At 37.4% G+C, this 26,737-nt stretch overlaps 1 protein-coding gene across 3 annotated transcripts in view; it reads left to right on the top strand.

Moving 5' to 3' along the window:
- The window catches only part of Ddx4 (DEAD-box helicase 4), a 65,892-nt gene extending 41,669 nt beyond the window's left edge, over positions 1–24,223 (top strand). For all 3 annotated transcript variants that reach the window (XM_055603415.1, XM_055603416.1, XM_055603414.1), the window contains 7 exons: positions 2,743–2,872; positions 4,455–4,621; positions 12,799–12,944; positions 19,759–19,858; positions 22,921–23,191; positions 23,311–23,424; positions 24,146–24,223. In XM_055603415.1, the coding sequence (XP_055459390.1) occupies positions 2,743–2,872; positions 4,455–4,621; positions 12,799–12,944; positions 19,759–19,858; positions 22,921–23,191; positions 23,311–23,424; positions 24,146–24,223 (1,006 nt within the window). The remainder of the gene's footprint in view (positions 1–2,742; positions 2,873–4,454; positions 4,622–12,798; positions 12,945–19,758; positions 19,859–22,920; positions 23,192–23,310; positions 23,425–24,145) is intronic.
- The last annotated feature ends 2,514 nt before the right edge of the window (positions 24,224–26,737 follow it).

Below are 26,737 nucleotides of genomic sequence, written 5' to 3'. Positions count from 1 at the left end.
GGCTTGCTCTTCAACAGTGCTCATCACTGAAGGAAGTCAGGACAGGATCCTGGAGGCAGGAGCTGATACAGAGGCCAGGGAGGAGTACTTTTTACTGGCTTAATTCCTCTGGCTTGCTCAGCCTCCTTTCTTACAGGACCCAGGACCACCCACAATGTGCTGGGCTTCTTCCTCTCTGATAACTCCAGCTTTGTCAAGTTGTCAAACAAACAAACAAAACCCCAAAAAACAAAACAAAACAAAACAAAAAAGCAGCCAGTACAAACTGCCCATGAAGATACTTAATTCTCCTTAGGAAATGGCAGGTTTGCTATAAATTCAGTTCTCAGTGAAAGAACAAATAGGAGGCTGCAGTAGTTGCTATAAAATAGCAGTCTCATAAATCACATGCTATATGTCTGCTACACTGTAGGAAGTATGCCATTAACTTGTCCACTTCCAGGACTGGTTATATAATGTGCCAGTACTTATATAAAATTAAAGTTTTGAGTCCTTTGCTCTAAAGTTATTATTGCAGGTTGCAAGATAGCATTAAGCCAAGCACCAAGGCACTTTGGCGTTTGAGACACTGTGTAACTACAGATTGCACACACAAAGCTCTGCCCACACAAAGCAGTCAGGATCCTTATTTAAAAGATGAAGCATTGGGGTGGACAGTCAAGATAGTAGTGGCCATCAACACCGGTGGGGCTAGGGATCTTCTCCAAGGAGCCTGACCCAGGGAGGTTTCTCAGGGAGACACAAGGTGGAGGATGAGCCTGCAAAGCATACAGTATCTCCAAAATAGCTAAACAAAGGCAGGCTTATGGGAAGAAGCGCTAAAAAAAGTTTCATGGAATTGGAAAAAAGATGGAATGGAATGGTGAAGAGAAGTGTAACTAGTGACACTGCAGCTGTGACAACAACAGGGTTCAGTACCAGACTGCCTGGGGGTTTGGGCCACCACCCAGCCTGCCATGCCACCTTGCTGCCCACTAAGTCAGTGCTGCCACTCGACCTGCATGCCCAGACTGGAGCATGAAGTCTGCTTCTGCTGCCTGCTTTACTGCTTGCCCGACTGGGAGGAGAACTCAGGGTAAGGCACTGCCTATGGCCAGCAAACATGATGGTTGTGCCAGGGTGCCAGCAGGGTGGCCTATGCCCAGGGCAAGGTGATGTACAGCAGCCTGGAGCTCCTGCAGGTCCTGCTCCTGGACATACTGCCCAACCACACTGACTCTGAACGACTAGATATCTGAGATGAAGAATGGTTCATTTTCTCGATTAAGTCTCCTTAAAGTCTGTGCTCCTGCTAGAGGCCATGCTGGTGTCTGTGCATTACCAAGGTTGATGTCCATGGTTTGTGTTGCTGCCAGAGGCCATGTTGATGTCTGTGGTCTGTGCTGCTGCTGAAGGCCATGCTGATGTCTGTGATTCATGCTAACCCTGCAGCCTATGTTGATGTGTATGGTCCATGTTGAAACCATGCTGAGACGCGTGATCTGTGCTGCCACTGGCTATCATGGGCAAGGAAGTTTCTTTTTCAGTGCTCTCAGTGACTGGAGACTCATAACTGAGAATCAGAGACATTGAAGGCTTCTGTAACAACCTTATTCCTATACCCCCCCCCAAAAGAAAGTTTAGGCAGGAAGCTACTGAAGATAGTTCTTTAAAACTGTGATAAAATGTAGCTTCTGGCAAGGGGGCTGGAGAAGGACTAAGTGTTCTTTAAGGGGTTGGCAAGGGGGCTGGAGAAGGACTAAGTGTTCTTTAAGGGGTTGGCCACTGGGAGTCCAACCATGCCCCAATGAGTATATGGGCAGCACAAATTGGACTTGGTGGGTTTTGGGGGGAGGGGATTGGGAAACAAGGATGGAAACACCTGGGAGGAATGGGAAATGAGTGTGATGGGGTACATTGTACAAAATTTCCAGATAATTAATACAAACATTGAGGGGGAAAAAAAGAGATGAAGCATTGAAGAGTTTGTCAGTGCTCAGAACTATCATTGGTATCTTCTGTTTTGATATATTCATTATTAAATTGAACTACTTTTAGAATGCTTGCTTTTTCAAGGAATTATCCATCTGTTATCTACAGGTTATCCACCAGAATTTTAGTGTTTTTTAATGCGTACTGTTTATAAACCACAGACTTTTATTTTTATAAAAGTTTAAATGATTATTAGAATCTCTTTAATCTCACTCCCTGTAGCCCTTTTGTAAAAATTAGGTACACATAGATTAGGATTTATTCCTTGATAATCCTTAGTACTGTGTTGATATCTGACTTTAAATTGAATAAAAGAAGAGAAACATTTTCAAAAAGAAAAAGTGTGCTTGGTAAATTTCGAAACTGTTTGTAATATCCTAGAGATAGATATTAGTATTTGGATGTTGGTACTGACCAGGAAGCATCTTTCCTGCTGGCCAGCTGACAGTACTAGAGAGTGCTGTGCAGGCAGCAAAGGGAGAAAGTCACCAAAGGTCATTTGTAATTCTTTTGTGTGAGTTAGTGACTGGAGAGGAAGGTGGATAGTGGTATTTCTCATTGTTTTTAACAGCCCTTTAATCAGATAGAGTGCAAAATAGTCTTTCCCTATTTGTTTTATTTGCTTTCAACATTATAAACTTCCTTTCTCAACAGAATTTACATTTTTTAGGTAGTTGAATGTTTTTTTTTTCTTTATGGATCTTGTTTTGTAAAATGTTAGAAACAAATAATTTCCAAACAACTAGAAAATGATACTTCTCTTATCTATAGGACTTGTGTAAGAGCTGTTGTCATATATGGGGGAACGCAGTTTGGGCATTCAATTCGACAGATAGTACAAGGCTGTAATATATTATGTGCTACTCCAGGGAGGCTGATGGATATCATAGGTAAAGAAAAGGTAAGCTATAGTTATTTTATAGGAAAGGAATGAGAGATGTATTTTCTAGAGAGCACCATTTTATGTTTTGGTTCTAGCAGGTGCTTTGAATTCATTTTCATAATTGTCGCTATAATCCTAATAAAACAAAGTATTTCCCATATTATACTTGGGTAAAAAACTTCCTGAGATTATTTGAAAAGTCTTTAGTTATCTCTAGTCGATAAGTTAGGGATAGAATCTGGATCCGATTCCAGTAATATTTTTTTACGTGGAAGAAAATGCAATGAATACTTTCATATAGTGTCGTATGTGTTTTGGTGAATTAGTCTTTTCTAAGACACATTCTTTGGGGCTTCAGAAACCTCTTCTATTAAACCATGTGAATGGTAGTAATGTTAATTTTAATTTTGTTAAAGTTGTTAATTTTCTAAGTCTTTTAAGAAAAAAATTAGGGCTATATATTTACTTGGGAAAAATCTCATACCCAGTTATTACATCTCTTAATTCTCAGAGTTCATGTTAATGAACTGTAGTTGATTATTTTGTGTTCTCTAAAGGAGGTACTTAAAACAGGTTGTTTTGATAGAGGTACCTTAAAAAATTATTAAAAGTAGTTAAGGAAATCAATGTTAGATTTTTTACTAACCATCTTTGTAGTATCAAAGTCACTTGTAGTTTTAGGACAGCCAGAATTACATTAAAGAGACCTATATATATATATATTTTTTCAGTATTTCCTGTTGTTAGATTTTTTTCCTACATCAAAGATTTTTATTTCATCGTATAATATACTACGAATTCATGCTGTGTATACAAGTTAACTATTACCTATATGTGACTATGTATATTTTAAAATAAAAAATTAGTTCCACATTTATCCATGTTTCAAACTACATATGACTAGTACCAAATAGGTTAGACACTGGAGATAATAGAACATTCAAGTAATTCTGTAAGTTCTAGGATAAAGTATTACTGTATATATTTTAGGATCTTTTAAACTTATAAAATATTTTATATATTAGTAAAAGTTTAGATCAGCTATATCAGTATTATCTATGATGAAACTAACAGTTGTTGTCATTGTATGCCTTGTCTTTCCATGTATTAGGTAGGTTTTCTGTTGCTGTGATAAAACACCATGACCAAAATTAAGTTGGGTAGGAAAGGGTTCCATATCACAGTCCATCATTAAAGGAAATTAGGGCAGGAACTCAAAGCATAGCAGGAATTTGGAGTTAGGAACCTGAAGCTGAGGCCGTGGAGGAATGCTGGTTACTGGCTTGCTTTCTCCTTATGACTTGCTCATTCTGCTTCATTATAGCAACACAGGACCAGCAGACGAGAGGTGGCATCATATGCTGTGAGCTGGGCCCTCCAATGTAGATTATTAATAAAAAAGAAAATGCACCCCAGGCCAGTTTGATGAAGAAATTTTTTTCAACTGAGTCTCCCTTCTTGGATGATTCTAGCTTTTTATATCAAGTTGACATAAATAGCCCCTAAGAGTACTTTAAATAGTTGAAATTGTGGAGCATATTTTGGCATAATGTAAACTCGTATGCATTTTCTGTTCTTATCTTTGAAAATATCCTTAAAGATTGGTCTCAAACAAGTCAAGTACTTGGTTTTGGATGAAGCTGATCGAATGTTGGATATGGGTTTTGGACCAGAGATGAAGAAGTTAATTTCTTGTCCAGGAATGCCATCAAAGGAACAACGCCAAACCCTTTTATTCAGTGCAACCTTTCCAGAAGAAATCCAGAGGTAAATATTTACCTTCTCCAAAACAAAGGTGTGCATGGTAGTGTGTGCATTTGGTCCCAACACTAGGAGACAGAGAAAGATGAATCTCTGAGTTCAAGACCAGCCAGGGTTACATAGTGACACTCTGTCTCAAAATTAATTAATTACTTTAGGGGTAGGTAGAGTGCCTGTCATGTATGAAGACCTGAGTTTGACCCTCAGCACACATGTACAATGCTGGCTTGTTAATCCAGTCCTGAGGAGGCAGAGACAGGCAAATCCCTGTAGCCTATTAACCAGGTCCCAGATTTCAGTAAGAAACCCTGTCTCAGAAAACAAGGAGACCTCCCCCTATCAGTGGACTGGGGAGGGGCAGGGGAGAAGAAGAGGGAGGGAAGGTGGGATTGGGAGATGAGGGAGGGGGCTACAGCTGAGATACAAAGTGAATAAATTGAAATAAATAAAAAAATAAATAATTTTTAAAAAAGACTGGAAAAAAGAAAACAAGGTTGACGTCTGACCTCCAAATGCACAACCACACACAAACATGCAAATGTATGGACATAAGAACATACCTGCATGTACACATACTCATAATAACATAGTGATATACCAAGTAAAAGCAATGTGAATATTCTGATTTTAGATACTTACATTGCTTCTTTAAAAGAACTTTATACATCCAATGCAGAAGTATAAACTTTGCTTTATATATAAAGTATATATAAAGTATGCTTTAAAGTTCACTATTTTTTTCAACTTTTATTCTTGATTTTTCATTATGATCACAGCTTCTTCCCCCCCCCCCGTGTGTGTGTGTGTGTGTGTGTGTGTGTGTGTGTGTGTGTATGTAGCTGGGAATTAATAAGTGTTTCCTAAATAGTTATCTCACTATGCCTTATTTTTAATTTTGAATGTATAGGATTTAAGATAATTGGACTTTGGGAGAAAGTTCATATACCAATTACTGATAGATACTTGGGAATCATACTGTGTGATCTGTGGTTCTGTGAATTCAGAGACTGCAATGACACATCCTTCATAGGACGGCAGCTTCTTCTCCCAGCCAGTCCATCACTTGACACAGAGAGCTTAAAGAGTCTAGACAATGCTCGTTTGTCTGATGAAACGTTTCTCTTTGAGAACTAGGAACTCTTTTCCTCCCCATCTAAGAGGAAGAGGTCAGGAAGCACAGATTTTCCAAGTGTACTGATTATTGGGGGAATAATGGTAGATGATAGGCGCTGGCTTGCATAGGATATAAGGACTCCTGTTGTGTGGTTTGACAGCAAGGTGCTCCATGGCTGTTCTTTTCACAGAAAGCACAGTTGGTGTAGGCCTGTAGGCTGTAGGTAGTATACTTCTCTCATACAAGTAGTATACACTGTCAGTAGTGATACTTGAGGATCTTTTATGAGTCATTTGCTTATTAACCTTGGATATATATGATAAACAGATCTCTTGATTTAAAATTATTTACATGTTTCTAGAGTCAGTTTTTATTTTTAAAAAGTGATTTGTTAATGATTGTATTGTATTTTAAATTTGAGATGAAGTGTCTTTGTTCCTACCCGTGCTGATAATATGAAGTAGATATTAACCTAGCCAGTTAGCAGATAATATTTCTACTGCTGTCTCTTCTCAGATTTTCTTCAAAATAGAAAAGTATTTTTATGTTGGCCACCCAAAATGATTCATATATGCTACTATCAATAGTGGTATTTGTGGCTCTTTTATGAGTTATATTTGATTATTAACCTTGGATATACATGATAAATAGAAGACCTTGATTTTAAATTATTTACATTTTGTTTCTAGATTGATTTTTATTTTTAAAAATAATTAAAATTAATATATGCATACTATGTTTACATCATTCCCTCCTTCACTCTCAAATTCAAGGCCTCTTTTTTTTTTTATTACTGTTAGGTACACATTGTGTCTCTTCCTACCACCCCACACACATGTGTATGTATTAGGGCTGTCTACTTAGGATTGGGTAATTAATAAGGAGCTCTTTGGGGGGAAGATTGGTTCTCCTTCTCTTAGCAGTCATTAAAAGCACACATCTAGGTGTGGAGCCTTGTTGGAGTTACCCCGTCTAAACTGGCACGTCAACTGATGGTTGTTGAGGTCTTGTTTAGGCAGCTATATTGTTGAAACTTGCTGGGGATAGTTTCCTTGACATGTACAGAGCTTGACAGCAGACAGCCCTTTGGCTCTTAGAATCCCCAATATTTTTTCCCCAATATTTCCTGAGCCTTAGTTGTAGGAGTTATTTTGTAAATTTATCAATTGGGGCTGGAAACCCATGGACAGTTTTCTGTAGTTTGACCAGTTGTGTCTTTCTATAATAGTCTTTTCCTGCTGCATAAAGAAGCTTCTTTGGTGGCGACTGAGAGCCACATCTGTAAGATAAGTATTTAGAATGCAGCTAGAAATTATACTGGTTTAGTAAAGAGGCAAATAACAAAGTTTCTCTAGGTTTTGGCTTCCTTGTTGAAAATCAAGTGTCCATTGGTATGTAGGTTTATTTCTGGGCTTTCAATCTAGTTTCATTGATCAGCCTGTTTTTATGCCAATACCATGCAGTTTTTATTTTTGTTGCTCTGTAGTACAGCTTGAAATCTGGGGTAGTGATAGCTCCAGAAGTCTTTTATTGTTCAGGATTGTTTTTGCTATCCTGGGTTTTTTATTTTTGAAATCAAGTTAAGAATTCCTCTCTTAAGATCTTTAAAGGATTGTGTTGGAAATTTGATGAGTTGGGAATTACATTGAATCTGTAGATTGCTTTTGGTAAGATAGGCATTTTACTATGTTAATCTTAGTGATCCATAAGCATGAGAGATCTTTCCCTTTTCTGATAAATTCTTCAGTTTGTTTCTTCAGAGACTTGAAGTTCTATCATACAGGTCTTTCGCTTGCTTGGTTAGAGTTACACAAAGATATTTGTGGCTATTGTGAAGGGTGTTGTATCCCTAATTTCTTTCTCAGCTCATTTATTGCCTGTTTAAAGAAGGGCTACTGATTTTTTTTTTTTGCATTTATTTTGTATCTGGCCACTTTGTTGGAAGTGTTTATCAACCTTAGGAGTTCTCTGGTAGAGTTTTGGGGGTCACTTAGTTTATTATCCTATCATCTGCAAATAGTGATGCTTTAACTTCTTTCCCAGTTTGTATCTCCTTGTTCTCTTTTAGTTGTCTTATTACTCTAGCTAGAACTTCAGCAAATACTATATTGAATAGATTGAGAGATAATGGGCAACCTTGTCCCCGATTTTAGTGGACCTGCTCTTAGTCTCTCTCCATTTAGTTTGATGCTGGGCTATTGGCTTGCTGTGTGTTGCCTTTATTGAGTTTAGGCATGCTCCTTGTGTTTCTGATTGCTCCAGTACTTTTAACATGTTGGATGTTGGATTTTGTCAAGGGCTTTTTAGCACCTAATGAGATGATGATGTGGTTTTTTGTTTGTTTTTTTTTTTCAGTTTGTTTATATGTTGGTTTCCATTTCCAGGGATGGATTTTCGTATATTGAACCAGCCCTTCCCCTACAGCCAAACTAAGGTTCAACCAGAAACCTTAATCAGTGTAAAAACAATGCTAATAGATAGGAAACTATAGGGGAATAAAATTTTTCAGAGTTTAAGCTTAGATAAAACCTGCTCAGAATGGTTTTTATATACTAAAACTAAGAGTATCTAATGTCAGGAATTTCTTCATTAGCCAGATTGTAGGCCATTGTCTATTCAGACTGCACTTCTGTAGAATGCCAAAGTCTTTGCCAGAGGCATTCAGTTGTTCTCCCTCTTTCATGTCTGACATGACCTTTGCCATGCTGCTTTGCAGTCTGCAGTGGAAGACACTCTTGCTCTGTGTTACTATCCAGGGTTTGGGTTTCTCCAAGTTTCAACTGTTCACTATTGAACTTGAGTGCTTTCCACAACCTTTTGAAGTGGGTGATCTCCACTATTTTGATTATTTCAGAGAAGAGGGTAATTGCTTGATGGGTTTTCTAATTTACCATCTTAAAATCAACAATCTTTTTCTCATTCACATTTCTGAGTCAGTGTAGTCTTCATTCCATTGGCTTCCACTTCTACCTGTAACCCAAAGTTATTATACACATTATCTCTTTTGTCAACCACAGACTATTTGGTGGAGTTTTTTTTCTTACAAACAAGTTAGTGGTGACTCTTGTTGAAGTCCATAATTGAATTTATTTTCCTCTTTAATTCTGTCTTTCCTTACATGGACTAAAAGTATCATAGTATTTTAAAGCCAAAATACTTGAATCATGGTAGTTCCTCTTTCACATTCCTTTAATTTTCTGTTTTTGAAAAATAATTCAGATTGACAACTATTTAGAAATTACTCAAATCAGAGGAGGGAGGGGCCTGTGATTGAGATATAAAATGAATGAATGGAGAGAGGGACGGATGGATGGACAGAGAGACAGATAAATGAAATGACTCAAATTTCAGTTTCTTTACTTTCTCCTGTGGATCAAACCTAAAACTTTTTGAAAGTGCTTCTACATGGATTTCATTTTATCTATTTCCGGCCCATTTCTCATGTGGAAGAAACTATAGAAAGCACTGCACATATCTTTGAGTTAATATCTGTGCAGTAAATGGCAACAATTCTAATGCAGAATTAAAAAATTATATATTTTTACTACCTGAGGGTGATACCACTGTATTCATCTCTGTGCTCTCAATACCATAAATGCCTAAGCAAGTGAAGGGGTCAAAGATACTAAGAATTTCAGTTGCCTGGGAGAGAGGGTATTAACTCTTAAAGGAGATATATTAAAAAGTAATCTTCAGAAGACATGCTTACAACATTACAATATGTAATAATTAACGTTATATAGAGCGATTAGGTTGTATTTATTAATGAATATATACACATACATATATGTGTTATGTAACAATTAAAAAGAAATCATAAATTTGAAAAGGAGAAAGGAAGAGGAGCATATGTGAGATTATAGAGGGAGGAAAAGGAAGGAGGAAATGATATAATTTCAAAAATTAAAAAAAAGAATTGGAGGAAACTAAAAAGCAGTTTTGCTTTTATGGCAAGAGAATAGACAAAGAGAAAAATAAACAGTAATTTATCTACATCTTTGGTATGCTGAGTCTGAGCTATTTTTTGACACTCAAAAAACCAACTAGAAAATAATTCTGCACAAGCTTCTGTTACCAAAGATTTGTGCCCTCTTTTACTTAAATCTAAAAGCTCAGCTACCTTAATTGGTAATGTCCCCCATAGTTGTGCTTGTAGATGCTGTGAGGCAGCTCCATTCAGTTGCATACTGGTAGTAAATTATTGTGTGTCAAAGTGTTGATCCTTTCAACTTTTGGGCAACCTTACACAACCTTTCATGGCCCTTATGTCTCATCTTTATGTATGTATTGTGACATGAAAAACATTGACCTCAATCCTATATCTTACAGAGGGCTAATATCCAACTTAAGTTAAATACAAACAAACCAAGTAATCCAACTTAAAATGGGGTACAGAGCTAAACAGAGAATTCTCAATAGAGGAATATTGAATAACAGAGAAACACTTAAAGAAATGTTCAACATCCTTAGTCATCAGTGAGATGCAAATCAAAACAACCCTGAGATTTCACCTTTCACCCATCAGAATGGCTAAGATCAAAAACCCAAGTGACAGCACATTCTGGAGAGGATGTGGAGAAAGGGGAACCCTCCTCCATTGCTGGTGGGAATGTAAACTTGTACACCACTTTGGAAATCAATTTGGCGCTTTCTCAGACAATTAGGAATAGTGCTTCCTCAAGATCCAGCTATACCACTCCTAGGCATATATCCAAAAGATGCTCAAGTACACAGCAAGGATATTTGCTCAGCCATGTTCATAGCAGCTCTATTCATAATAGCCAGAAGCTGGAAACAACCAAGGTGTTCCTCAATGGAGGAATGTGTGCAGAAATTGTGGTACATTTACACAATGGAATACTACTCAGCTATTAAAAACAAGGAAATCATGAAATTTGCAGGCAAGTGGTGGGAGCTAGAAAAGTTCATCTTGAGTGAGGTATTCCAGGAACAGAAAGACACATGTGGTATATACTCACTTATAAGTGGATATTAGACATATAATATCGGGTAAACATAGTGAAATCTGTACACCTAAAGAAGCTAAGCAATAAGGAAGACCCTAGAGAAAATGCCCAATCCTCATTCAGAAAGGCAAACATGATAGACATTGGAAGCAGAAGACGACTGGGAACAGGACAGAAGCCTAGCACAGAGGGCCTCTGAAAGACTACTGATGGGGAGGTATCGAAGCAGAGGCTGAGACTTATAGCAGAATGCATGGAATTTTATGAAAGAATGGGAAGATAGAAAGATCCAAAGGGGACAGGTCTCCACAAGGAGACCAGCAGAGCCAAAAATAATCTGGGGCTAGGGGTCCTGCAGAAACAGATACTCCAACCAAGGACAATGCATGGAGAGGACCTTAAACCCCTGCACAGATGTAGCTTATAGACTCAGTCTCCAAGCGGGTTCCCTAGTAATGGGAGCAGGGACTTTCCCTGGCATGAACTCAGTGGCTGACTCTCTTATCACCTCCTCTGGGGGGTACAGTCTTGCCAGGCCACAAAGGAAAACTGTGTAACCTGTCCTGATGAGACCTGATAGGCTAGGGTCAGATAGAAGGAGAGGAAGACCTCACCTATAAGTGGACTAGAAGAAGGACATAGAGGGAAAAGAGGAAGGGGGAGTGGGATTGGGAGGGGAGGGGGCTGCAGCTGAGGTACAAATTGAATATATTGTAATAATTGATTAAAAAGAAACATTGACCTGTAATCTGGTTTATTCATAATCATTTGTTTAAAGAAGAGTAACTTAGGTAATATTTCTGAAAACAAATCAAGCAATAACATTTTTTGACTGCAACAGGCTTAGAGTGGTTTTTTTATTATTAATTACAGTTTATTCACTTTGTATCCCCCATAAGCCCTGCCCTCCCTCCCCCTTCTTCTTGCTTGCCCCTCCCAAGTCCACTGATAGGGGAGGTCCTCCTCTCCTTCCTTCTGATCTTAGTCTATCAGATCCCATCAGGAATGGCTGCATTGTCATCTTCTGTGGCCTGGTAGGGCTGCTCTCCCCTCAGGGGGAGGTGATCAAAGAACAGGCCAATCAGATTACGTCAGAGGCAGTCCCTCTTCCCATTACTATGGAACCCACTTGGATACTACGCTGTCATGGACTACATCTGTGCAGGGGTTCTAGGTTATCTCCATGCATGTTCCTTGGTTGGAATATGAGTCCCTGGGGAGACCCCTGTGTTCAAATTTTCTGGTTCTGCTGCTCTCCTTGTGGGGTTCCTGTCCTCTTCAGAGCTTACTATTTCCCACTTCTTACTTAAGATTCCATCCACTCTGCCCAACAGTTGGCCTTAAGTCTCAGCATCTGCTTTGATAGTCTGCAGGGAAAGGATCATCCTGAGTGAACTGTCCCAGAAGCAGAAAGACACACACGGTATATACTCACTCATATAGACATTTAACATAGGATAAACCTACTAAAACCCTGAACATCTAAAGAAACTAATCAAGAAAGCAATAACATTTATTCTTAAGTGTTGAGATCAGAATTGTGCGTTAGGCTTACATTTCAGTTATTCCTTCCCGCATTCCCTTCCTCCCTTTTATGAGACGGGGTCTCATATATCCCAGGCTGGCCTCAAGCTCACTGTGTGGATAAGGATGATCTTGAACTTCTAGGGCTCATCCTGCCTCTATCTCTTGAGTGTTCAGATTATAGGCATATACCTCCATAACATGGTTTATGTGGTGTTGGCAATCAAACATAGCGTTCTGTACATGCTAAAGGAGCACTCTAATAATTGAGCTATTCCAATTCATTTTTTAATCTAAAAATTCTGTTTGTTATAGTCAGCATTATAGTTCACATTTTTATTGTTATATATACATTTTATATAACTGAATAAACATAATTTACTGGAAATTTTTGTGTACATAATTTGACACAAAAAAACTTAACATTTTATCCTAATCTTTGAAAATAATACTTGGATGATAATTTACCACACTGTTCCATGTTGCTGTCTAGTTAATATGACATGACATTAACAGGAATAAAATATGAGCACTAGTGGAAAAGGGTAAGCTAAAGAGTAATATTTTTTTCTTTTAAGGTTGGCTGGGGAGTTCTTAAAGTCAAATTATTTGTTTGTTGCTGTTGGACAAGTGGGAGGAGCATGCAGAGATGTTCAGCAGACCATTCTTCAAGTTGGCCAGTATTCAAAAAGAGAAAAACTTGTCGAGATTCTACGAAATATAGGTATCTTACTTTAATATAATTATTTTGTCATGATTTTGAATTTTAAAATAATTATTATTTGTGTAATTGCCATTGTTTTGTGTAACTTTTAATAAATCCTATTCTGTAAATCTTTATAGATGACTATTACTTAGTTTTTATATAAATTACATACAAACTTTTATCTCTATAAAAGTTGGATATAGAAAGTATTTCAGATTAATTTAACAATATTTTGTTAAAATATTTTAGCAGAAGTATGTGTTTGTGTGTGTGTGTGTGTGTGTATATATATATATATATATACACATTTCTAATATATATTAGAAAATTAGAAAGGCTTAATGGTAACACATGTTTTTATAACTATAACTATTGAGTTCATGTGTGCTTCGTCATGCTTTCATGAAACTAACGCAGATAGATTGTGAGTTTGAGGCCAGCCTCTGGCTCTACATAGCAAGATCCAGTCTTCAATGGAAAAACAACTCGATTTTGTGTTTCAGGTTCCTCATTTCTTGCCTTCTAGTGAGTCTTTCCATTTTTATAGATTTAAAGTGTTTTGGAGCTAGAGGGAACTTGGAAAATCTAATTCTGTCTTTCATATTACCCATGAGAAATTTTTTTTCTGCCTTCAGATTATTTTTGATCTAATTTTGATTGATTTTGTTTGCTTGCAGTAACCTTATTTTGAGCAGGAAATAATTAGTATTGTTATCTTTTTTAATTTATTAATTCAATTTACATCTCTGTCATAGGCCCCTTCCTCCTGTCCTTTGAGTTTCACCCTACCATATCCCCTCTGCCCTAGTCCTCAGATTAGGGAGGCCCCCGCCTACCTAGATACCCCAGCTTATCTATTCACATGAGGACTGAGTTCATTTTCCTCCCCTGTGGCCTTGTAGGGAAGTCTCATCAAGGGGAATTGATCAAAACACAGGCAACATAGTCTGTCAGAGATATACCCTGTTCCCATAACTAGTGGGCAGACATGAAGCCTAAGAAGTCCATTGGACTTGTCTTCTTGGGGTCTGTGCATTGTAGTGTGTGTTTCCTGTACTGTATGGCTAATATTGGCTTATAATTGAGTATATAGCATGTGTGTCTTTCTGGGTCTGTATTACCTCACTCAGTATTATCTTTTCTAGTTCCATCCATATTCCTGCAAATTTCATGATTTCCTTGTTTTTAATTGCTGAGTAGTATTCTATTGTGTAAATGTACCACAGTTTCTTTTTCCATTCTGTGGTTGAGGGACATCTAGGTTGTCTCCAGCTTCTATGAACATGGTTGAGCAAATGTCCTTGTTGTATGGTGAAGTATCATTGGGGGAAAGCCCAGGAGTGGTATAGCTGGGTTTTGAGGTACGGCTATTCCCAGTTTTCTGAGAAAATGTCAGATTGATTTTTAAAATGGTTGTGCAAGTTTGCACTCCCACCAGAAATGGAACAGTGTTCCTTTTTCTCCACATCCTCACCAGTATGTGCTGTCACTTGAGTTTTTTATCTTAGCCATTCTGACAGATGTAAGATAGAATCTCAGAGTCGTTTTGGTTTGCATTTTCCTGATGACTAAGGATGTTGAACATTTCTTTAAGTGCTTCTCCACCATTCAAGATTCCTTTGTTGAAAATTCTGTGTTTAGAGGGCTAATATCCAAATTATATAAAGAACTCAAGAAGTTAAAAAGCAACAAATCAAGTAATCCAATTAAAAGTGGGGTACAGAGCTAAACAGAGAATTCTCAGTAGAGGAATATTGAATGGCAGAGAATCAAAGAAATGCTCAACACCCTTAGTCATCAGGGAAATGCAAATCAAAATGACCCTAAGATTTTACCTTACAACCATCAGAATGGCTAAGATCAAAAACTCAATTGACAACACATGCTGGAGAGGATGGGGAGAAAGGGGAAACCTTCTGCATGGCTGGTGGGAATGTAAACTTGTACAACCACTTTGGAAATTAATCTGGCGCTATCTCAGACAATTAGGAATAGTGCTTCCTCAAGATCCAGCTATAGCACTCCTGAGCATATATACAAAATATGCTCAAGTATACAACAAGGACATTTGCTCAACCATGTTGTTAACAGCTTTATTCGTGATAGCCAAAAGCTGGAAACAACCCAGATGTCCCTCAACTGAGGAATGGATTCAGAAATTGTGGTACATTACACAGTGGACTACTACTCAGCAATTAAAAACAAGGAAGCCTATACACTCACTTACAAGTGGATACTAGACCTATAAGATAGGATAGACATACTGAAATCTGTACACCTAAAGAGGCTAAACAAGAAAGAGGACCCGGGGTAAGATGATCAATCCTCACTTAGAAAGACAAATGGGATGGACATTGGAAGTAGGAGAAAACAAGAAACAGGACGGGAGCTTACCATAGAGGGCCTCTGAAAGACTCTATATAGCAGTGTATCAAAGCAGATGCTGAAGCTCAATAACCAAACCTTGGGCAGAGTTCAGGGAATCATATGAAAGAAGGAGGAGTTAGTAAGACCTGGAGAGGACGGGAGTACCAAAAGGACCAAATATATATATGGGTCCAGGGGTCTTTTCTGAGACAGATTCTCCAACCAAGGACCATGCATGGATATAACCTAGAACCCCTGCTCGGACATAGCCCATGGCAGCTCAGCATCCAAGTCGGTTTCCCTAGTAAGGAGAACAGGGACTGTCTCTGACATGAACTCAATGGCTAGCTCTTTGACCCCCAGCCCCCGAGGAAGGAGCAGCCTTGGTAGGCCGCAGAGGAGGACTTTGCAGCCAGTCCTGATGAGACCTGATAAACTAGGGTCATATGGAAGGGGAGGAGGACCTCCTTTGTCAGTAGATTTAGGGGAAGGAGGGTGGGGTTGGGAGGGAATGGGGGGGCTACAGCTGGGATACAAAGTAAATAACCTGTAATTAATATAAAAAATTAAAATTATTAATAAAAAAACAAGGAAATCATGAAATTTGCAGGCAAGTGGTAGGAACTAGAAAAGATCATCCTGAGTGAGGTATCCCAGAAGCAGAAAGATACACATGATATATACTCACTTATAAGTGGATATTAGACATATAATATAGGATAATCATACTAAAATCTCTACACCTAAAGAAGCTAAGTAAGAAGGAGAACCCTGGATAAGATGATCAATCCTCATTCAGAAAGGCAAATGGGATAGACACTGAAAGAGGGTGAAAACAAGGAACAAGACAGCCTACCACAGAGGGCCTCCCACCAGGGTATTAAAGCAGATGCAGAGACTCATAGCCAAACTTTGGGCAGAGTGCAGGGAATATTATGGAAGAAGGGGGAGATAGAAAGACCTGGAGGGGACAGGAGATCCACAAGGAGACCAATAAAGCCAAAAAATCTGGGCTCAGGGGTCTTTTCTGAGACTGATACTCCAACCAAGGACCACATATGGAGATAAGCAAGAACCCCTACACTGTTGTAGCCCATGACAGCTCAGTGTCCAAGTGAGTTCCCTAATAAGGGGAACAGGAACTGTCTCTGACATGAACTCAGTGGCTAGTCCTTTGACCGCTCACCCCTGATAGGGGGGTGTGGGGCAGCCTTACCAGTCCAAAGAGGAAGACAATGAAGCCAGTCCTGATGAGGCCAGATAGCTAGAGTCAGATGGAAGGGAAGGAGGATAGCCACCTCCCCTATCAGTAGACTGGGGAAGGGGCATGGGAAGAGGAGAGGGAGGGAGGGAGGGATTAGGAGGGATAAGGCAGGGAGCTATAGCTGGGATACAAAGTGAATAAATTGGAATAAAAAAATTAAAAAACAAAAACCTAGTGAGGCACCCAGAACATCTCTAGAATGTTCCTAGTTACCCTGTCTGCGTCAGCACTCATTTCTCCTATAGGGGCTCCACAGGCATTTTGCAAATGTAATCTCTATCCCTTCTAAGCTTGCATTGTTGTACTCCATCCCATATTTCTGAAGTTTGTGGGCGAGAACAAAACCATGTGTTTATGTTTCTGATTGATTTTTATCACTAAATCCATGATTATGACATCTGTTAAAAATTATACAAAAGCAGGGGAAAAAATAAAATTCTTTGTGTGTAGCCCTGTATCCCATTTTTTAAATTGGATTATTTGGTTTGTTGGTATTCTATTTCTGAAGTTCTTTATGTATTCTGGATATTAGCCCTTTGTCAGATGTAGGGTTGGTGAAGATCTTTTCTCAATCTGTAGACTGCCATTTTTATTGATAGTGTCCATTGCTTTACAGAAGCTTTTTTGTTTCAAGAGGTCCCATTTATTAATTGTAGATCTTAGAGCCTGAGCTGTTGGTATTGTGTTCAGTAAGTTGTCTTTAGTGCCGGTGAGTTCAAGACTTTTACCTACTTTCTCCTCTAGTAGATTTAGTGTATCTGGTTTTATGTTGAAGTCTTTGGTCCACTTGGACTTGAGTTTTGTGCAGGGTGATAAATATGGATCTATTTGCATTTTTCTACATGATCATCTTATTAGATGCAGAAAAGGCCTTTGACAAAATCAAACACCCCTTCATAATAAAGGTTTTGTAAAGATCAGGGAAACAAGCGTCATACCTAAACACAATAAAGACTATATACAGCAAGCCAATAGCCAACATCAAACTAAATGGAGAGAAACTCAAAGCAATCCCACTAAAATCAGACACAAGACAAGGTTGCCCACTCTCTCCATATCTAGTCAATGTAGTACTAGAAATTGTAGCTAGAGCAGTAAGACAACAAAAGATGATCAAAGGGATACAAAAAGGAAAGGAACTCAAAGTATCACTATTTGCAGATGATATGATAAGACACATAAGTGACCCCAAAAATGCCACCAGAGAACTCCAGCAGCTGATAAACTCCTTGTGTCTGAATATAAGATTAATATAAAAAAAATCAATAGCCCTCCTGTATTCAAATGACAAATGGGCTGAGAAAAAAATTAGTGAAACAACACACTTCACAGTAGCTACAAATAATATAAAGTATCTAGGGCTAACTCTAACCAAGGAAGTCAAAGACCTATACAACAAGAACATCAAGTCTCTAAAGAAAGAAATTGAAGATACCAGAAAATGGAAAGATCTCCTGTGTGTGCATGGATAGGTAGGATTAACCTATAAAAAATGGCTATCTTACCAAAGGCAATCTATAGATTCAGTGCAGTCTCCATCAGAATAACACAGTTTTTCACAGACTTTGAAAGAACAATTCTAAATTTCATATGGAAAAACAAAACAAAACAACAACAACAACAACAAAAAAAAAAACAAACCCAAAATAGCAAAAACAATCCAATGCAATAATAGAACTTCTGGAAGTATCTCCATCCTTGACCTCAAGCTGTACTACAGAGCAACAGTAATAAAAGCTTCATGGTACTTGCATAGAAATAGGCTGATTAATCAATAGAATCAAACTGAAAACCCAGAAAAAAACCCACACACCTATGTATGGTCACCTTGATGTCTGCTTAGTACTGTACTTTGCCTCCTCCTTTATTCTTCTAGTTTACTAATTCTGTTTCAGTTTGAATGTCAATGTTGAGGCAGAGAAATAAGAAGTCAATTGTAATAATGAGGAAAAGCTAGAAATGTGAGTTAGCAAGCACTGAAAGGCTTTGATCTTCACTTTCCCAGGTTTATTTGTTTTCCTTATTTTTAGAGATAGTCTTACCATAAAGCTCTGAATGCCATAGACTTCTGTGTAGACTAGGCTGTTCTGAAATGTGAGGTGATGATTGTCCTGCCTCTTCTTACTAGAAGGGATTACAGGCTTGCCCCATCATGCTGTGCTCTAGTTTGTACTGGTTTATAAAAACGTATTACCCTTTTCTCTTCTTCCTTTATTTATCTCTCTTCCTTCTAGCCCTACTTCCCATCTGCCTGTCTGTTCTCTGGTGATCTTGTCTCAACTTCCAGAGTGCTATGACTACAAGTGTGCTTCACAATACCCAGCCAAGAAAAATTTGGAAAATAAAATAATTATTTTGAGATGAACAGCTTCATCAGATGTTTCCTAACACTAATAGCATATAAAAATGGGAAGCTAGTTGTTGTTCACATAACATTTCAATAGTTTCAAATATTAACACAGTTAATGCTCAATGAATTGACAGTGAGAGCAGGGGCTTTATTTTTATTCTCAGTGTCTAGAATAGTGATAGGGCAACTATTAAATACTCGTAATATATGAAGTAAACTGACAGGGAGGTAGGAAAGAGTGATTATGAGCAGCAAAAATTCTTCCTTGTAGTAAGGCTGTAGATATCTTAATATCTTTCCTTGTCAGCATTTTATAGAGTAATCCCTTATATAGAATAATCTCTGCCAGAAAGTATTTATGACGGTAATCTATAGTAATCTAGCATAGTAATCTATGCTAGAAAGTAAATACTATTTAATGAGTTAAACGTCAGGATAAGGCTGTCATTTAACTTTGCTTCATGTTTTGGCAATGAAAGGATTTGAATTAAGGATTGAATTAAGGAATGAAAGGATTTGAATTGGAACATAGAATAGAGTTTAGCCTCCCAGGGTCGTATGCTGTTAGTGTAAATATCTTGACCAATCTAGGCAGAAATGAAAGATGGGATTATTTTCAGAATTACTGAGAGATGACAGGCAGTTAATTATATTTGCTTAAGAAAAGTTTTTAAAATCTATCTAATAGGAAAGAAGTTGTCTCTTTGTTGACATACATCCATTCAGGCAATACTCTTTCCAGTCCAGGTGCTAGCAGTACAATTTGGATTAGACAACATTCCTCCTTTTTTTATTTTTTATTTTTTGCGTAATTTTGTAGTTTGGATGTTAATAATTTTGTTGTTTTATAGGTGATGAAAGAACTATGGTTTTTGTTGAAACCAAGAAAAAAGCAGATTTCATTGCAACTTTTCTTTGTCAAGAAAAAATATCAACTACAAGTATTCATGGGTAAGTGCATTAATAAGATTTTCTATTAAAAATAACTTAGATGGGGCTGGAGAGATGGCTCAGCAGTTAAGAGCACCAAAAAGCACTGGCTGCTCTTCCAGAAAACCCAGGTTCAATTCTCAGCACCCACATGGCAACTCACAACTATCTGTAACTTCTGTTCAAGGGGATCTTGACACCTTCACACAGACATACATTAGGCAAACACCATTGTAAATAAAATAAAAATAAATAATTTAAAAATGACTTTGGTTTTATATTTAAAAGGCATGCACATGAAATGTGTTGGCCAGTGACAAACTGCATATATAGATAGTGTGTCCCATAAGATCGTATCACCTAGTTGAGACAGGGTCTTACTTTGTATCTGTATACTCACTCCATGATGTTGGCACAAATGAAATAGCTTAGTGACCCATTTTCTCAGACCATCGTTAAGAAATATGTGGCTGTTGTCATTTTGTGATTATAGTACTAGGATTAGGATTCATGATTTCAAATCTCAACTGTTAACTTTTTTTTTCTTTTTTCTTCTTGCATCAGGGAACTGCATTAACAGCCAGGAGTTGTTCTTCATCATTTAAAAAAATATGGATTATTTTAGTATTCTTACGTATGTGCCCAGTGCTGTGTACATGTGGAGGTCAGAGAACAACTTTTCTGAATTGGTTCTCTCCTTCTACATGAGTTGCAGAGATAGAATTCAAGTTATTAGGCTTGAGACAAGCACCTTTACTGGCTGAGTCCCTGGCCCTTCTTTATTTTTATTGGAACTTTGTTTTTATAGGTAGGGACAGGCAAGCTAAAAGTGTCTTAACTCTTCATGAAGGGGAACTTGTCAAGAGAGGTCCTTAAGGTCTCTGGCTCTTCGGTTTAAATTGTTTCTTATGCCGAATTTAATCTTTCTGATGTCTGACTTTTTTAAGTTGGAATGCTGAAAAAGGCACACTAACACCAGTTTTTTGGTTTTACTAGAAGATCTAAAATAATTTTTGAATGTATAGAACTCTGGAATTGTACTTTTTTTTAATTTTATTTTTTTCTTATCAGTTACATTTTATTAACTCTGTATCCCAGCCATGTCCTGATCCCTCATTCCCTCCCAGTCCCTCCCTCCCTCCGTCATCTCCACCGTGCCCCTTGCCAAGTCCACTGATAGGGGGGACCTCCTCCCCATTCATCTGATCCTGTTTTATCAGGTATCTTCAGGACTGGCTGCAAAGCTCTCCTCTGTGGCCTAACAGGACTGCTCCTCCCTTGGGGGGTGGGGAGGCCAAAGAGCCAGACATTGAGTTCCTGTTAGAAATAGTCCTTGTTCCCCTTACTATGGGAAACCAATTGGTTACTGAGCTACCACAGGCTACATCTGAGCAGAGGTTCTAGGTTACATTCATACATGGTCCTTGGTTGCATGTCAGTCTCAGAAAAGACCCTGTGCCCAGATGTATTTGGTCCTTGTGGAGCTCCTATCCTTTCCTCATCAGACTAACTCCCCTTCTTTCTTATGATTCCCTGTACTCTGCCAAAGGTTTGGTCGTGAGTCTTTGCTTTGAAAACACTGCTAGTTAGAGTCTTTCAAATGCACTCAGTAGACTCCTGTCAATGTTCAATGCGCCTCCCATCTGTCTTTCAAAACGAGGATTGATAATCTTACCCCATGTCCGCTCTCTTGATTATCTTTTTTAGGTGTATAGATTTCATTATGTTTATCATATCTTATAGGTCTATATAAGTGAGTATATACCGTGTTTGTCTTTCTCCTTCTGGGATATTTCACTCAGGATGATCTTTTCTAGATCCCACCATTTGCCTGCAAATTTCATGATTTCCTCCTTTTTGATTGCTGAGTAGTATTCCATTGTGTAAAAATACCACAATTTCTGTACCCATTCCTCCGTTGATGGACATCTGGGTTGTTTCCAGGTTCTGGTTATTACAAATAAAGCTGCTATAAACATGGCTGAGCAAATATCCCTTTTGTGTACTTGAGCAAACTTTGGGTATATACCTAGCAGTGGTATAGCTGGGTCTTGAGGAAGCACTATTCCTAATTGTCTTAGAAAGCGCCAGATAGATTTCCAGAGTGGTTGTACCAGTTTACATTCCCACCAGCAGTGGAGGAGGGTTCCCCTTTCTCCACATCCTCTCCAGCATGTGTTGTCCCTTGAGTTTTTCATTTTGGCCATTCTGATGGGTGTAAGGTGATATCTCAGGGTCGTTTTGATTTGCATTTCCCTGATGGCTAATGAGGATGAGCATTTCTTTAAGTGTTTCTCTGCCATTCGATATTCCTCTGTCGAGAATTCTCTGTTTAGCTCTGTTCCCCATTTTTTAATTGGATTACTTGGTTTGCTGCTTTTCAGCTTCTTTAGTTCTTTGTATATACTCAATATTAGTCCTCTGTCAGATAAAGGGTTAGTGAAGATTCTTTCCCAATCTGTAGGCAGGCGTTTTGTTTTGATGACAGTGTCCTTTGCTTTACAGAAGCTTTTCAGTTTCATGAGGTCCCATTTATTGATTGTTGCTCTTAGAGCCTGTGCTCTTGGTGTTCTGTTCAGGAAGTTGTCTCCTGTGCCAATGAGTTCTAGGCTGTTCCCCACTTTTTTTTTTTCTAACAGATTTAGAGTATCTGGTTTTATGTTGAGGTCTTTGATCCACTTGGACTTTAGTTTTGTGCAGGGTGATAAATATGGATCTATTTTCATTTTTCTGCATGTGGACATCCAGTTGGACCAGCACCATTTGTTGAAGATGCTGTCTTTTTCTGGAACTTTAAGAACTTTTTTTGAGTAATAGTCCTTTTGTCAGGAATAGAAATGACAATTCTATTACTAGAATTTATATTCTGGCCCTGTTAGCTGTTGCTTACCCCATCTGCTAATCGGGGTGGTTGTTCCAACGAAAGACTGAGCATAAAGTGGTATCTGGGGAAGGGGAAATCACCTGATGTGTGGAAAGTGGGCATTAATAGTAAGTGCTGTCATTTTTACTTTTAAAAATATACTGCTTGATGAATTTTAATCCCTCAAAAGTGGCTCTAATGCAAACTTTTTTTTTTTAAGTGATCGGGAACAGAGGGAGAGAGAGCAAGCTCTTGGAGATTTTCGCTGTGGAAAGTGCCCAGTTCTTGTTGCTACTTCAGTAGCTGCCAGAGGGCTCGATATTGAAAATGTTCAGCATGTTATCAATTTTGATCTTCCTTCTACCATTGATGAATATGTTCATCGAATTGGGCGTACTGGGCGTTGTGGAAATACTGGCAGAGCAATTTCTTTTTTTGATACTGAATCTGATAATCACTTAGCACAGCCTCTAGTTAAAGTACTATCAGATGTAAGTTTAAACAATTTTTTTTAACTTTAAATATTTAATATTGAATAGCTCTTTGTTGTTAAGAAATATTTCACAGTTTTGAGCTTTCATGTTGCATAAGAAATTTTTATTTTCTCAAGGCTCAACAGGATGTTCCTGCATGGTTAGAAGAAATTGCCTTTAGTACATACGTGCCTCCCAGCTTCAATAATAGCACGAGAGGAACTGTGTTTGCATCTGTTGACACTAGGAAGGTTAGTGGAGAAGCATTAAGAAATTAATTTCTAATTACTTTTGACCATGTGCTTGATTCTATGAGTAATGCTGTTTAATTAATCTAAAACTATCATTTTAATTACACACACATATGTTTATAGTTGAACACCCCAGTTCCTTTAGCTAATATTTGTTGGGTTCTTCTGAACTTTCTGAGAATGCTTTAATTTTGACCACATTATTAATACAAAATGCTAGATCTGTAGACCAACAAGTCTTATGAAATGCCAGGGATTTTCACAGTAAATCTTGGTACAGAAGAGTGTTCTAATCAAATATTTATGCCTATTTGAAGTATATGGTTAACTTTTCTGCTCTCTAAAACCCAGTGATATATCTAGGTGTAGTGGCTCACGCCTGTAATTCCAGTCCTTGGGAAGCACAGGCAGATCTCTGTAAATTCGAGGTCAGCGTGGTCAGTGAGTCCAGGACAGCCAGGGCTACAGAAGCAAAACAATAAAACAAACGAAAAAACCCTCAATAATTTGAAAAATCATTTTCTTGAGTTATGTTGTACAATTTAGACATCACAGGTTTCTATGGGCCCTTTTTTCAAGTGAATAAGTCATTACATGTTTGGGGTAGCTGAGGTAGAAAATGGGAGTCTCTGCTATCAGTCTAGATGATACAACATTAGGGCTGTCATAACTTGTTTCTTCCATTTTTCTTTCCTTTTTTTTTTTTTTAAAGAATTACCAGAGCAAGAACACTTTGAATACAACAGGGATTTCTTCTTCACAAGCTCCCAATCCAGTCGATGATGAGTCATGGGATTAAAGCAAACAAACATACTTCAAGTCTGATAGTTTTGATGCACAGAAGAAAAACAGTTTTTATTTTTAAATTTTTAGCTGAAGTGTGAAGCCTGATATTCTTATATATCCTGTTTGTCTGTTCTTACTCCCAACCCTGAAAATTAACCAGCTTCATTGATTAGTTATGTGAAGTGCTGAAAGTTACAACATTGCAGTTACTGATACAAATGGTGTTAACTGGAAATATTAAAGCATTCTAAATGTTTTGTTTATTTCTAGTACATTCTTCAGAAAGTTAAGACATGTTTCATGTCTAAGTGCTAAGTCTTAGTATAGTGTTTATGGTCCTATAAAACAAGCAATAGGCTATGCTATACTCTTTGTTAATAATTGGGTCTAATTTCTACTTGATCCTTTAAAAGAATGGTGTGTTGGTACAATGTGATAACATGATTTTCATGAAACAGTGGCGGCTGTAGCCTTTCAAAGTTACTTGATTTTTACATCATCAGACATGTAATGAAAAAAGTTCAGTTTGCAATGTGAGCTCTGTACTTGATATGACAAATGCTTGCTTTTATAATATACAGATTTTCCTTGGAAATAAAAGATGAAACACATTTCCCCCTAAGTTTTCCAACAGCATTTTCATTTTTCTTGTGGCATATTACAGTTCCTAGCTTTCATATTTGGAAATTTTCTATCTTGTGAAATCAATGCAGTAAGCAAAGAAGTTTTAAACAAATCAAATATTAATGTGTAACAACCATTAATACCAAGATGTTGTAATGAAAATTAGTCTTAGAATAATAACCCACTTATCAACAAACACGGTGCTTCAGCTTAATCATATTTCTTTTTATGTTCTACAGTTAGTAAAGGAAAGAATCCTGTAATTTTCATTCATTACGTACCTTGAGTTTACCTGCTCCGTGACATATTAAAAAATAATCCATGTAAACTTTCAAAATGCAAATACCTTATATCCTAATTTTTAAAAGCTCAGACTACAAAATACAGAATTTTAAAAGATCTTTTTAGTTAGGAATTAAGGTTGATTTGAAGCTCCAAGGACAGAAATACAAAGAAGGATAGATTGGCTAAAAATGTATTGAGTGTATAGAAAAAGAATAAAACTTGACTGTGACCACTTGAATTATCAGTGTATGGTTTTTATGTGTGGGTATGTAGGAATGCTGCTGAGTAATTCAGTATCACAGGCAGCTCAAATAGGGAAGTTCAAATAAAAATCTGGAAAACATTGCACTTTATAATCTCACTTCTTAGAAACACTGAATGAAGATGTTTGAATTATTCGCAACATCTCTTTTAATGTGTTTGCAAATGCTTGTCTAGTTTTTTTCATCACTCAGTCTTAGTCACAGCTATCCTGATTGCTTTCTGAGTTTGCAATTTTGCTTAATTTATAAAATTACTATAATTAGCATCTTTGAATTAAATGTAAGGTTTTTAACTATACACAATCCCACCACATCACAAACTAACTGTGAGTCTTCCTGTGTTCATCTCTAGGTATAGGTTTTAATAATTTCCTTAAAAATTATAATTAGGAAATAAGATGCTGTAAAAATTGTTTATAATAGTAGTATTCTTCTGTTCCTCTTTTTTTCAAAATTCTCATTCCCATTTCATAATAACTACCTTTAACAGTTTCTCGCTGTTGCCTTTATATATTCATACATAGTTTTGACCTGCAATGATAATTTTTAAATTAGAATAGAGTTCATTTCTCTTGAATTCAACGTAAAAGTATATTTTCTGAGATGATATTAAAGGCGCCCTTTCTCTTGTCTTTTTTTTTTTTTTACATAACAGACTAAACTGTATATTTACATTTCCAGACACTTGCATTCCATTCTGTAACCATGTTCTGCCTTGAATCTATTGATTGATTAAAAAAAAAAGAAGAAGTAGCCAATATTTATATTGTACCTATGCAGATATCCATGAGGTGGCCCAATTAGTGGCCTGACCACTAATGGCTTCACCATTTTCCTAGTTTTATGAGTTTTATTTGTATCTGAGGAGAGATAGATAATTGTTGAGGCCAAATGGAAATTGTTCACAACTATTCCATGAGCAAACTTGCCATACATATGGATCAGATTTGAGAACTCTGTTTACAACGAATTATCTTTTTTCCATCATATTACCTAGGAGGCTCAAATATTCCATAACAGATCTTCTATTTTATAACAATGAGTAGACCTTTTAATTCTAGGAGGTGCTCAGTACACTTTCAAGAATGTCTTTTTTGGGAGAGGGTGTCTATGAGTGATAGTTAAGATTTCTTAGATATTTTCCTCCTAAATTTTTCTGTTTTTTTTTTGTTTGTTTGTTTTGTTTTTTTTTTTTTTTTGGAAGCTTCTGTTGGCTCCCATAACTAGTTAGCTCTTTGCAGCTTTTCTTTCTTTCTTTCTTTCTTTCTTTCTTTCTTTCTTTCTTTCTTTCTTTCTTTCTCTTCCTTCCTTCCTTCCTTCCTTCCTCTTTCTTTTTTTTTTCTTTTTTGCTTGTT

The sequence above is a fragment of the Psammomys obesus genome, unplaced genomic scaffold (assembly GCF_907164565.1).
Source record: "Psammomys obesus unplaced genomic scaffold, mPsaObe1.curated_primary_1811, whole genome shotgun sequence".
Classification (NCBI taxonomy): Eukaryota; Metazoa; Chordata; class Mammalia; order Rodentia; family Muridae; genus Psammomys; species Psammomys obesus.
The sequence above is the reverse complement of the archived record's forward strand: the minus strand, read 5'-3'. Positions and strand labels throughout refer to the sequence as shown.